We start from the raw sequence: 14021 nt of genomic DNA, 5'->3' as shown, positions 1-14021 counted from the left end.
ATTCATATCTTTCTACTTTTAAAATAACTATTTATATCTCTTTTTAGATCTGTATTGAACGATGTCTTGAGAGGGGAAAGAGTAGTGGTAGGAGTGATGACAACAGAGAGAGCTTGGAAAAGAGGTACTTTGCAGTTTTTACATAACCACCTCAATCCCAGACCTGCCCCATTTTAGACCTGAAAAAGAAAATTATTCTTAACTGTGTAAAATGGCTTGTGTAAGGAAATGATGAGTTAGTTGGGTCAAATTCAGTGTTGTCCTCTGAGCTACCTTATAACGTGTAGGAGAAAGGATGGATACCTAGGACTTTGCAATATTTGCTTCTTTTGCAGAATTCAGACCTATCTTCAGTCAACAAAACCAATTATTGACTTATATGAAGAAATGGGGAAAGTCAAGAAAATAGATGCTTCTAAATCTGTTGATGAAGTGAGTGTCCCTAACCTACCTTTAAAAAAAAAGTCAAGTAAAAATGTGATTATTTCTTTTGGGGTAGGTAGCCAGGAGAAAAATAAATACTATGACAGATTAGTTAGTTTGTTTTTCAAGACACTGGGACTAAATGAAAAATTACATTTTTTTCCTTTTTGAATAGAGTCTAAAATGGATTTTATAACTTCAGACTTGTTCTTCATGAGAAGTGGGCGGTTTATTAATTTCAAACCTCTTCCCAGGTACTAGAAAAATTGGTATTTTGTGAACTGTGATTTGGATCATGTTCATTTTTTAAAAACCTATAACATGAATGGCAAGTCATCCAGCTCAAGAGCCCTAGGCTGCTTTCTTCGCTTCCATCACAGAACAAATAGCTCCAGAGGTGCAGGGGTTCTACAACTTATCTCTTCTCTTTTTCTTCATAAATCAGTGACTCTGAATTATAGTTTAGTGCCCAGCAAATATTTTTAGTGTCTCCTAATTCACCTGTCTCCCTTCCCCTGACTCCCTGAATTTTCTTCCTCTTATATTCATAAAATAAAAAAGAAAGGCTCAGAGGAAAAAGATTCAGGGGATCTTTTTTAATCCTGTAGAGGTGCTACTTCCTATAGAGGTGAGGCAATACGTGAGTAAACTTGTGTTGAGTCCGAACTAAGATGATAAATCACTTCAGTTTATATTTTATCAAATTACTGGTAGCCTATCAAGAAGTATGTTTTGTCCTAAAAGCACTAATAAAATTGCATACGTGTTCATAATTTTACGTGTATTATATTACTGTCTAAAGTAAAGTAGATGAAACTAAGAAATTATAATGTGATTTTTAAAAATGATCCATTTTGAAAATTAATATGAAATTTACTATTTTTAACAGGAACTTAGCTATATGATATTTTAATGGTATCTGCTTTTAAAATTATTATCTTTTTCTTTCTAGGTTTTTGATGAAGTTGTCAAGATTTTTGACAAGGAAGGATAATTCTAAACCTGAAAGCATCCTTGAAATCATGCTTGAATATTGCTTTGATAGCTGCTATCACACCCCTTTTTAAGACAATTTTAATCTTTCATAATTACATCTCAATGGCTGGAAATTATATAGTAAGACAAATTTTTTATGTTCTCTTTTTTTTTGGTCACAGGAGTAGACAATGAATTCAGGTTTAACTTCATCTTAGTTGTGGTGCTCACAAAACAAAGAAGGACGTCAGCTAGTTCTTTGTTTTTATTCAAAAAGAATATCCCTTTTATAGTTTGTGCCTTCTGTGAGCAAAATCTTTTAATATGCTTATTATATCCCTTTAGTAATTACAGTATACTAAGATTAGGGATACCCACTTCCTCTTTTTCTTACAAGTTTTAAATTTCCAACCTTAGGTGAATCTGTGGACCAAATTTCAAAGGAACTTTTATGTAGTCCTTGCACAATGTGTTTGGTAAACAAACTCATTAAATGGATTCTTAGCAATGTTTTAGTATTTATCACATAACTGACCACTTCCTATAGAAAGGTGGGGAAAAAAAATGTATGATTTGCTTTACTACAACTTGAACGAAGTTGTATGACACGGCATATTCTTTGGTTCCAAGGTTTGGGTTGGGGGCACTCGGGGTGCAGAGCCTGGCAGAATTGTCAGCTTTATTCTGACATAATCTGAGGGTAGGGGGCAAGGATCACATGTAATGGTGTGTGTTCCTTATATTCTATTATATACTGTTTTTCATGATTCAGCTGATCTTACCAAAATTCCTAGCAGTGAAACCTTGAAATGCATGTGCTAGATTTATGCTAAAATGATTCAGTTAGCATTTTAGTAACACATCAGAGTTTTTTGATTTTTGTTTGTTTTCTAGACTAAATATAAGGTTGGGATAAATTAAAAGCAATTTATTGGTTAAATTTTGCATTTGTATTTTCTTGAATATTATTTTCATAGTTATTTGTTTAAGAAGATTTAAAAGTCATTGCACTTTGGTCAGAAAAATAATAAATATATCTTATAATTGTTTGGCTACTTTAATTCAGTAAATTCTTTTTTGGCATCATGTTGAAACATTGAAAGATACAGAATTTTTTTAAAGGTCCAAAGGAATATTCTTTAACATCCATTCTTCCTTTATAAATCTCTTAGAAATTTGTTTTCTGTTGTCTTTTCCTTCTATCACTAATGCTAAGTGGTATCCAGATTCTTAACATGAGATTTCTTAAAATGTTTCTCATTTTTGGCATTTACACTGTTTGGTACACAGGGTTAAACAGGGCAAGGATCTTTGTTGTTGTATAATTAGATCTGGTATTTAAAGTCATAGGGAATAATGAAGACAAGTTAATGGATGTTTTTATATTGTAATAGAATCATCTATTTCTATGTGTGTTATAAAATCACTTAAGGTTTTCAACATACTTGCAATTAGAAAACAAAGTATTGCTAAGTACTGTAACATATTGGCCACCAAAATTTGTATTGAGATTATATCTTGGTTTCTTGTCTTGGAAGACATTGTAATGAATTCTTATCTAGTGTTTCAGTCCAGCCAGTAGAGAAATGGTTTAATCAAAAATTTCTAGTATGAAGCAAGAGTGAAAGACTAAAGTTTTGAGAGCATTCCTACTCACATAAGTGAAGAAATCTGTCAGATGGAAATCTAAATATTTATACTGATATTGTGAAAGCAGCCTCAAAGTTTTGAAGAAGACTGTTGAGACTAGGTACTTTGCTTCCTTTCATCAGATATTTTTCTTTGGCATTTGAGATCCGAAACCAAGAAACATGGTAATTACTAAATTATAAGGCTTTGCTTTTTGTTTTCTTTTAAGCAGAAAAACATGTTGGCAATATTGAATTTTGGGGTTGATTGAGACACATCTGACTTTACTAATTTGGTCATTCCATTTGTAAAAGATACAGTCACTAAGAAGTTTTTGAGTGTTTTGAAAGACCCTAATTTGAGCCTTGCTTGTTTTTTTAAATTAACATTATTTCCATTCAGTGATGTTGGATGTATATGAATTATTTGGTAAATAATCTCAATAAATTTTGTGTGTGGCCTTTGCTATTTGCTGGTTCAGATTTCTGTTCTCTTAAGCATATTGAAGATCAGGAAGTATTTAACATGAGGGTCCTCACACAGCAAAAGCAGAGTTCAGGATCCAGGAGAATTTTCTGCTCTGTGCATTATGCTTGTACATCTTGACTAAAACAGAAAACATGACTTTATCCCATTCTTTCAAAAAGGAATCTAGACTGAGGTACAAGCAGACTATTTCATTGCCCACCAGCAGCATCAATTGCTTGTCTCTGAGGGGGAAATTGACAACAGGCAATGTGTGTCAGGATACGGGCTTGTGGCTTTGGACTTGTGGCTTTGCCGTTGTAATTTAAGTGGTTGCCAGACATTCCTATGGTTCCTGGAGATAATAGTGGCTAAAAGTATGGGCCAGACTAGGTCAGCATCTTTTTCCTAGAGGTTTGGTCCTTCATCTTCAAACATGTACTAATTGCACAAGGAATAGTGCTTCAAACACATTTTCTGCCTTACAAGAGTATTATGTCAAAATATTCTGATATGGATAGACTTTCTGATGTCTTCTGTTGGTTAATTTTAATCATTCTTTTTTTTTTTTTTTTTTTTTGAGACAGAGTCTCGCTCTGTTGCCTGGACTAGAGTGAGTGCCGTGGCGTCAGCCTAGCTCACAGCAACCTCAAACTCCTGGGCTTAAACAATCCTTCTGTCTCAGCCTCCCAAGTAGTTGGGACTACAGGCATGTGCCACCATGCCCGGCTAATTTTTTCTATATATATTTTTAGTTGGCCAGATAATTTCTTTCTATTTTTAGTAGAGACGGGGTCTCGCTCTTGCTCAGGCTGGTCTTGTACTCCTGACCTTGAGTGATCCACGTGCCTCGGCCTCTCAGAGTGCTAGGATTACAGGCATGAGCCACCACGCCCAGCCAATTTTAATTATTCTTTTTGTTTGTTTGTTTGTTTGTTTTAGGGCAAAGAGTTTATGACCTATAATTATTCTTATGTATTCTAGTTCTCCCTAGCCCACCAGCATACTTTAGCTGCATACCTCATAATTTAGCTGCATACTTTAGCTAAATTAAGTACACCATGTAATTCTAAGCACTTTAAAATAAGGTCTCACTTGGTTGCCCAGGCTGGAGTGCTGATGGTAGGATCATTGCAGCCTTGCTTAAATTCCTGGCCTCAAATGATCCTCCTGCCTCAGCCTCCAGAGTAGCTAGGACTACAGGCGGTGGCCACCACACTGGCCAGAGGCTAAGCATTTTTTTAAAATGAAAGAAAGGAAGCTCATTTATTGTGTACCAAAGAGAAAGGAAAACAATGGTCTTAATTACTTATCCCTTTATTTTCTCATCCCTGAGGACAATGTAAGAACTCTCTTGAATCCAGGTGTATTTTTCTTTTAGATGTGGTTATTGTGACTGTGATATTAATCATGGACCTCTGTTAAGCCCTGAAGGTCACCATGTTTGCTGTTGTGGGGAGAGCTGAAAGACCAGGTTGAATTTCTGGTTCCCACCTTACACCTAATGCCAACCATAACAGCTTATCACTCAGGCTCAGACCTTTATGGGATTCCTCCTGTCCCCATTCATCAGAGCAGAACCTCCTTCTCTTGGGTCCCTTGTCTTCAGAGAGGCTTTTCTTTCATGCCTTTGTCCTTCTAAGACCCAGGCATATTATTTTTTCTGATTTAAGGAGACAAGGATAACAAATCAGAACATTCTCTAAATGAGGCTCTTTGAGCCACAGAAGAATATTTTTATTTACGATATGCCTTGAAATAGTTGTATGCAACTTCTGAATACTGGCCTTTGATACCATACCCAGCCAGAGTAAAGGCATCAGCAGAGATAGGTTACCAGATATTTTACCACATCCCAGACTTAATGTTAGGTAAGCACAGACATACTTTTTTTTTGAGACAGAGTCTTGCTTTTTTACCCAGGGCTTGAGCACCATGGCGTCAGCCTAGCTCACAGCCAACCCCAAACTCCTGGGCTCAAGCAATCCTCCTGCCTCAGCCTCCCTAGTAGCTGGGACTACAGGCGTGTACCACGACACGCCTGTAGAAAAATAGGTAATTTTTCTATTTTCTATTTTTAGTATACATGGGGTCTCGCTCTTGCTCAGGCTGGTCTCAAACTCCTGAGCTCAAGCAGTCCTCCTGCCTCGGCCTCCCAGAGTGCTAGGATTACAGGCGTGAGCAGACACACTTTTTAAGAATTATCTTCTACACAATAGAATCAAGGAGTTAAGCAGCATAACACATATGCATCCTCATTTGGTTGCATAACCACATTTAAAAATAGAAAGCATAATTTTTTAAAAGCCATGTATATGAGCTTTGGAAATGCTCTTTTAATATTCTTTTGAAGACCCCTCGCCCTGGAAGAAATATACTCTCTGTAGCTACTGCTATAAAATGAGGGGGGAAATTGATACATAGTTTCAAGATGAGCTTCCAAGAAAAGGCTTGAATTGAATAAGTTTCCTTGGTAGCTTCTAGATCCTTGCAATCCTCTGAGGACTCTGGGTTGAACTGGCCTACTCACAGCTGCCTGGCTGCAGGGACTTACAGAGCCAGAGGGGAAAGACATTGAATAGGTTCAATAGTAAGTATGAATACTTAAAAGCACAAAGCTATGTGCACGGCTCACCCTAAATTGTTTGTTTTATTAAGAAACATTTTCACAAGTGGCTCCAAAGCAGCTGCCAGAACTTGGCCAATCTAGTGTAGTGATTATGGTGAGGCTGCATCAAAATGTCAGACTTTTTTCTTTTTAATTATGAGGTACACAGTAAGCACTACTATTGTCCTATCCTCAGTTGGGATAGTGGTCAAGGTGACACATTATTTACATTATTTGGAGGGAAAAAATGCTAAAGTTTAATGGCTGACTTTTAGATTGGGTGAAAATATTCCCATATGAAAAGGACCAAGTTGAAACAACTATATCAGAATCCCCCTGGTCCCAAAGTAACTGTCGGAATGTCTGTGTCATATCCAATATCAAATATGATTGAGCAGAGACTGTATCTATATTCCTTCCTCTGTTTAAGGCCTTATTTAGGTCTGGACAAGTGCTATTTAGGAAAAGAAGGTAACTACTGGGTTTGAGGCTGGTGTTTCTATGTGCTAATGGAAAAATTTGAAATTAGGGGATGGGGTGGGGAGAGGAAAACCATTTGTATAGAACCATTTGTTCAGTTCTACTTCATACATGATGGCTCTTGTAGGAGCTTACTTATTCTACCAGTAATCACTCCCACAAAACACCATTTCTTCATCTGTCCAAAAGTCTTCATGATCACAGACCACATTCCCACTTCTCTCCATGAGTACTTTGTTGAAGAAAACAGGATTCAGGAATGTGACTTCCTTAACACCATCCATCTTTGTTTATCTTTAACTTGTGGTTTGAGTAATTTTATGGATATTTCTGAGTTTAGTTTATATATTTGACTTAAGGAAGTAGCTGTTTAATTTATAGTTAGCAGCTAGATCATTGTTTTATAAGATGACACACAGATTTTGGCTTGATACATATAGGAAGTATTTTCAGTGTGTAAGCACATTTGTGCAAGAGTCTGTCATCTTAATTTAATAACTGGTCACTAGCAAACCAGTTTTCAGAAATGCTGATTCCTGTGGGGTCAGAGAGTTTGTTAAATCTGCCTTACTGCATCTTCCTTAGGCAGTGTTTCTGTCACCTGATCAGGGGATAACAACAGCACCAAAAACTGGCTGGCCAATAATTCAGAATATGTTTGAGACATCGGGTATACAACAGTTAGTATACAACTACTGCCCTCAACAAGCTTACTAGATAAGCTCAAAGCTAGTGGTTTCTTAACTGTATTGTTTGTGTATAGTGCTTTCAATGCTGGTGGACTTTACCTCTGTGATCTCATTTTGTTTTCCCAACAATTTTTAGGCAGGTTGGAATGGTGATTTTCCTGTTTCATGGATGATTAAACTGAGGCCTACGGAGTCCAAGTTAGTTTCCACAATCTTTACAGCTAGATAGTTGTGGGTTTGAAAAGAACCCACACCTCTGGGCCTTACCAGATCTGCCTCCCGTCTTTCTGTAACCCCCTGCTGCCTATTTGTAATAAGGCAGTGTGACCTCTCATACCCCTCCATGCTTCCTCAGCCACTAGCCTATTACCCTCATTTATTTTCTTTATTCTATATATCACCATGTGAAGTTACTTTTACTTATTGCTGATCTCCCACACTAGATTTTAAGTGCCAGGAGAGCAAAAATGTTGTCTTTTTCATCCTTGTTTCCTAGTGCTTAGACCAGTTGTGCACATAGAAGGCACTCAGTAAGTATTTGTTGAAAAAGTAAACTGAAAAAGAAAGATATTTTTGGCAGTAGCTGTTAGCTACAAGTTGTATCACTGAGCTTTGAATCCCAGTAGGGTTAGCTTGTGATCTCCTTAGGCTTCTGTTTTCATTCCCCCTGAAGATTGGGAGCTGGTAATCGTAAAGTCCTGGGGCTGGGAGGGTGGATGAATTTTAGACCTCTTCAGTCTCCCTCTGCTTTCAGTGTACAACTCATAGAAAGACTTAAAATGTGACTGTCTCAGAGGGGAAAAGAAAGACCAGGACCAGAAAACAATGTTTTGGTGAAAATATCACCCACCTACCCTCCCATAGTTCAATCTATGTTGATAGATTTTTGAGCTATTGTACGTCTATTTCAATGTTACCGTGTTAGGAAAATCTCTGCTTTATAAAGACTTTTAATAGTTTCTGGTTCATGTTACAGATTTGAAATTAATATAAATTTCTACTTGAAGCCTTGTAAGATTACAGTGCATCCTCAGTACTTTAATACCTACTGCATTTCCCTTATTGAGTTGGGAAAGAATGAAGTGAGATTCTTTCAGCCTGCTTTCTCCTCTATAGCTGTCCCTTGTGGTTCTTGATCAATGGAGTCTTTCAGTCGGAAAGAGGCTTCAGAGGTCTTCATTGTATTTCCCTATTTTCTTACTGACCTAACAGAGTAGATTGATAAATTTTTGTATATCGAAAGAAGGGAAGTGTCCTCCTCAAATCCCTCCAGACAGTTAGCAGAACTAGACCCAGAACCCAGTTCTCCTTTTCCCAGCCCTTATTCCTCAACACTAACACGCTTTTACTTCCATCATTCCTATCAAGGACTTGGAGAGAGTAATATCTTGTGATGCTCCAGAACCACTGTTACTATGTAACAGGATTTTATTCAGTGTGCTGAGCACTTACTGAATATATTTTAAAACCGTCTTTAAAATAACAATCAATGTCTCAGGTCCTACCCCTAGAAATTCTAATTTGATATAATAATTTATTTATTTTTAGAGGCAGGGTCTCACTCTGTCACCCAGGCTAGAGTGCAGTGGTGTGATTATAGCTCACTGCAGCCTCAAACTCCTGGTCTCAAGTGATCCTCCCGCTTTGGCCTCCAAAGTGCTAGGATTACAGGCATGAGCCGCTGCACCCAGCCATCTAATTTAATTTTAAAGGCTGCCCGGGTGAATCCAAACCAGTGATTCTCAAACTTTAGAGTGTATCGGAATCATTTGGAGGGCTTCTTAGATCCAGAATGCTGGGCATACTCCCAGAGTTTTTGATTCAGTAGATCTGAGGTATGGCCCAAGAATTTGCATTTCTTATAAAGTTCCAAGTGATGCTGATAGTGATACTTTGAGGTGCACTGTACTAAATAGAGTGACCAGAGCAGATAATGGAAATCAGCCTTGCATCTTTGTGGGTGAGGGACTGCATCTTCTTGGTCTTTGTATCCACAGTGCCTAACATAGAGCAGGTACTTAATGTTTAGTGAGTTGACAGTTGGTGACAACCTTAGTGAAAGCTCACAAATTAAACAGTTGCCTAGTCTGCCATCCCGGAAGCTCATGGATTGAGAGGGGAGAAGTACTGTAAGAGTATCACAAATGTTCTCCCACTAAGAGACTCATCAAATGAACACCAATTTGATATAGTGAACCTCCTTTTGTCTTGCTTAGCAGTTACCACTGTCTTAAAAGGTGAGTAGAGCCCAGGGGACCACCACCACTGTCTCCAGACCTCCGAAAGGAGATGTAGTAGATGTGTTCAGTGTGGGCTGGAGGGCAGAGCTAGGGCAGTGGAAGCAAGGTAACGAAGACCATCTAAGTTTAGAGTTACCCAACAGTGAATTGGGCTGCTCAAGGACATGATGAGTTCCCCATAGCCAGGATGTGTATTCAGCAAGCTGTTTTACTAGTCTTCCAGCCCTGAGATTCTAGGGTTTGAGGACGATCTGTCTTCAAGTTGTAGCTCTCTAAGTCTGAAGTCCACCTGGAACCTCGGCCATATTCTCTAGGCCCTCTTGAAACCCAGGATACATGGAGTTCCCTGTCATATAAGCAGGGAGGAAAGGCTAAGAGACATCATGAAGGTCAGTGCCTTACCATAAGAACTCAAATGCTGAGAAATGTGTCCTAAGCCTTTGTTTCTGCCTCCTGGTATCCTCCCCAGTACCTGGGATAGGTGCTCAACAAAGTTTACTCATGGTATTACTGCCAGCGGTCAGGAGGTACCTGGTTTGTATCAGAGGAGAGGAACAGCACTAGCAAAAAGATGGCAGTGAGGGATGGGGGAGACCCACCTAGATAGATGCAGGTGTGAGGGTCCATATACCAAATAATGAGAGATAGGAGTATGCAAAGATAAGGTGAGGAAATATAATGAAAAAACCGTTCATAACAGGTAAAAGAATGTGGATTTTATCCTGTGTCTATTTAGCTGAGTCCAGACTAGAAAGTTGGGTAACCGCTAGGCTAGATGAGTCAGTTTGACAAGGGCTTTTCAGATTTAGGAGGCTGCTCTCCTGTTTTTCTCCTATTCCTCCTCCTCTCTCATTACCCAGCTCCTCACTGTAAGCTGTCCCTTAAGTTCTATTCTGAAACCCTTAATGGTTTTTCCATCTCACTAGGGACAGTTTGCAAACCCTCGCTGGCTTGGCCCGGGTTGGGGCTGAGCCCAGGGTGAGCCCAGGAGAGGAGGTGGCTCCCAGCAATAGGCAACCCACAGAATTGTGTCTGTTATTTAAGAAAAGTTTCTGGGTTTTCGGCTAATTGCAAAAATACATAATGGATGCTTTTCGCATCTGCTAGTTATTCTGAAACAGGCCTGCATCCAAGAGCAAACTTTAAACAAACAATAAGATTATGGAGCTTAACTATTTCAATGTGTAGCAGAAAAGAAAGCCAAGCCCCACTCAGACACCAGCACACAGCAATCACATCAACAGATACACATACAAACACACAGATGCACGTTTTGGCACTAGTGCACCTAGTACATATATGCACACACAACTTGCACACGTGTCCAATCACCAACATCAATACAGTACTCCCAGACACATACATGCACGTATACACCTGTACATTTGGGCAACACAGGCACACAACCCCAGACAGAGATGCATTCACACAAATCATGTTTACTGCAATGAGATCCTCCTGGGTGAATGGCTCCGCAGATGTAGTTATCAGTGTGACCACCAAGGGGCGCCAAGGATCTATCCTGTGTCCACCTTTCATGGGTTCTGAGTGCTGCTGGTCAACTGTTTCTGCACTCAAAAGCCTGCACCTGCCTATTCTGGGTCTTTGCACAGAGCTGGGTGGCTCCTTGCTCCCAGCCCCAACCTTCCAGGATCCACTGTACTCATTCTCATCTTTTCCCTGTCCTACACCACTGGAACAACCCTAAGTCCCCATCTCTCCTACCTGCTAGCAGAACACATACTTCAGAGCTCCCTGTTTGTCTTGTGACTTTGCTCCTTGGATAACTGGATCTGTCAGGTCTTGATCATGATGTGACTTCCACCTAAAGCTTCTGCAGGAGCAGCTGTCAAAATCCCACCTGTTTTTTCAATCTATTTCAGCATCTCCCAGTGCAGGACTGCCAGAGTCACCAATACGTGCTAAAATAAGTGAATGAATAAGTTAATTGAATGAATGAGCTCGAATACCTGACTCTGCCTTCCCACTAACCCCAGCTGGAGAGATCTCTCACCCTCTAGCACCTGCTTCCTGCTTTTTTTGTTCTCCAGTAAAACAAAGGCCAGCTTTAAAACACAAGGCAGGGACAGAAAGATGCAAGATGTCATGAAGTCAGTCCCTTTCAGCATCCCTGACAGGTAGCTGTCCTAGTAACAGCTCACCCCTCCCTGAGCAGCTCAGACTTCTATAAAGTTCCTCTATGTTCCTCTTCCACAAACATTCCCAGAGCTCCTTCGTCATAACAAGGGCCACAGCAAGCTCTGAAAAGGTTTCTGCTCTCCAACAAGTTAACAGTCTGCTGAAGGTACGTAACTAGTACAGCCTGAGGCATGCAGTGGTAGAGGAAGTGCCAAGTGCAGGGGAGAGTGTGATTGTGATGAACTTTCCAGAGGAGTGGGGCGGGAGTCGGCGTCATTCACAGAGGGAGTGAGAGAGTAAGAATGATCATTACAGCTGCTGTTTAGTCAACGTTTACTGTGTTCATGACTGCGAATCCTCACAGTGGAAAAATTCTAACCCAGGTCTGCCTGTCTGCAGTTTGAGAGCTTAACCACCAATCCAAAATGCCTCTCATGACATAAACAAAATAGGAGTTTAAGGGTAGACAGGGAGGGGAAGGGCATGCCAAGTGTATTAATTTTCTATTGCTGTGTAACAATCACCATAAACTTAGTGACTTAGAATAACACCTGTTTATTACTTCATGATTCTTCTGTAGGTCAGAAGTCTGCAGGCTTGACTGGTTATTTGCTCACAGTATCACAAGTTTGAAATCAAGACGTCAGCTGGGCTGGGCTATTATCCAGAAGCTCTGGGAAAGAATCCACTTCCAAGCTCATTCACATTGTTGGCAGAATTCAGATCCTCACCACTGTGGGACTGAGGTCCCCATTACCTTGCTGACTGTTGGTCATGGGGTGGTCTCGGCACTAGAGGCTGCTCTCAGTCCTTTCCACATCCTACCTCCACTTTCAAGACAGCAAAGGCAGATAGAATCTTCCTTATGCCTTGAATCTCTGAATTTCTCTTCTATCACTAGCTGAACAAAAATCTTTGCTTTTAAAGGGCTCATGTGATTATATTAGGCCCACCTGGGTGATCTCCCTGTCTTAACCGGTTAGTAACCTTAACTGCTTCTGCAAAATCCCTTTTGCCTTGTAATGTAACATATTCATAGGAGAGGGAATTATCCAAGGGTGAGGGTCACTGGGGTCATGGTGGAACTCTGCCTGCCCCCATGACCTTCATCCTTGGATGGTCCCCTCCCTTTTGAGTGTGGGTTGCCTCTCATTATGTTGTGCTATATGGCAAAAGATTATCTGGGTGGGCCCAATCAAGTCACATGAGCCCATTAAAAAAGTTTTCTCTGGCTAGTAGGAGAGAAGGAAGTACTGCTGTTGCTTGCTTTGAAGATGGAGAGGGCGTGTGCAAGGAAGGAGCATAGCTCGGAGCTGAGAGTGGCCCCATCAGTAGGGAACTGGGGAGTGGAGGGCCTCAGTTCCACCGTTCTGCCCACAGTGTCAGTGAGCCTGGAAGTAGATTTTTTTCCCCAGAGCTTCCAGATAAAAGCTTGGTCCAGTTGACATCTTGGTTTTGGCCTTGTAATTCTGTAAGCAGAGACTGCAGTCAGTTGCACCCACCCAGATATATAATGTACCACCGTGATCCCCAACCTTTTTGGCACCAGGGACGGGTATCATGGAAGACAATCTTTGCACAGACAGGTGGCAGGAGGGGGGGAGGAGGTGGAGCTTAGGTGGTGATGAGAGCGATGGGGAGCAGCTGTAAATACAGATGAAGCTTTGCTCACTCGCTGCCCAACTCCTGCTGTGCGGCCCCTTTCCTAAATTTCATGAAAGACAATTTTTCCCAGGGGGTGGGTATGGGGTGTGTGGGGTAAGCCCAGGCAGTTATGTGACGCTCGATTCCTAACAGGCCACGGACGGGTACTGGACCTCAGCCCAGGGATTGGCAACCGCAGATCTATAGGACTGTAAGGTAATAAATGGTGTTGTTTTATGCTGCTAACTTTGTGGTAATTTGTTATGCCACAATAGGAAACTAAGGCAAAGGGCACAGCATTCACTAGACCAGGGTCATCTCTGATGACCCATGTAGGTATGTCCTCCTCCTTTTCTCCTCCTTCTACTCCTCTACTTAAAAAATAATATCGGCTGGGCGCGGTGGCTCACATCTGTAATCCTAGCACTCTAGGAGGCTGAGGCGGGAGGATCGCTCAAGGTCAGGAGTTCGAGACCAGCTTGAGCAAGAGCAAGACCCTGTCTCCACTAAAAATAGAAAGAAGTTGGCTAGACAAGTAAAAATATATAGAAAAATTAGTCGGGCATGGTGGCACATGCCTGTAGTCCCAGCTACATGGGAGGCTGAGGCAGAAGGATCGTTTGAGCCCAGGAGTTTGAGGTTGCTGTGAGCTAGGGTGATGCGACGGCACTCTAGCCCAGGCAACAAAGTGAGACTGTGTCTCCAAAATAAATAAATAAATAAATAAAT

General features: G+C 40.6%; 1 protein-coding gene across 1 annotated transcript in view; it reads left to right on the top strand.

Annotated features, from left to right (window-relative positions):
* The window catches only part of CMPK1 (cytidine/uridine monophosphate kinase 1), a 33820-nt gene extending 30325 nt beyond the window's left edge, over positions 1 to 3495 (top strand). The window contains exons 4-6 of the mRNA XM_045545467.1: positions 48 to 124; positions 336 to 432; positions 1376 to 3495. Of these exons, the coding sequence (XP_045401423.1) occupies positions 48 to 124; positions 336 to 432; positions 1376 to 1417 (216 nt within the window). The 3' untranslated portion in view covers positions 1418 to 3495. The remainder of the gene's footprint in view (positions 1 to 47; positions 125 to 335; positions 433 to 1375) is intronic.
* The last annotated feature ends 10526 nt before the right edge of the window (positions 3496 to 14021 follow it).

The sequence above is a fragment of the Lemur catta genome, chromosome 3 (genome assembly GCF_020740605.2).
Source record: "Lemur catta isolate mLemCat1 chromosome 3, mLemCat1.pri, whole genome shotgun sequence".
Taxonomy (NCBI): domain Eukaryota; kingdom Metazoa; phylum Chordata; class Mammalia; order Primates; family Lemuridae; genus Lemur; species Lemur catta.
This window is presented reverse-complemented; position numbering and strand designations above follow the sequence as displayed.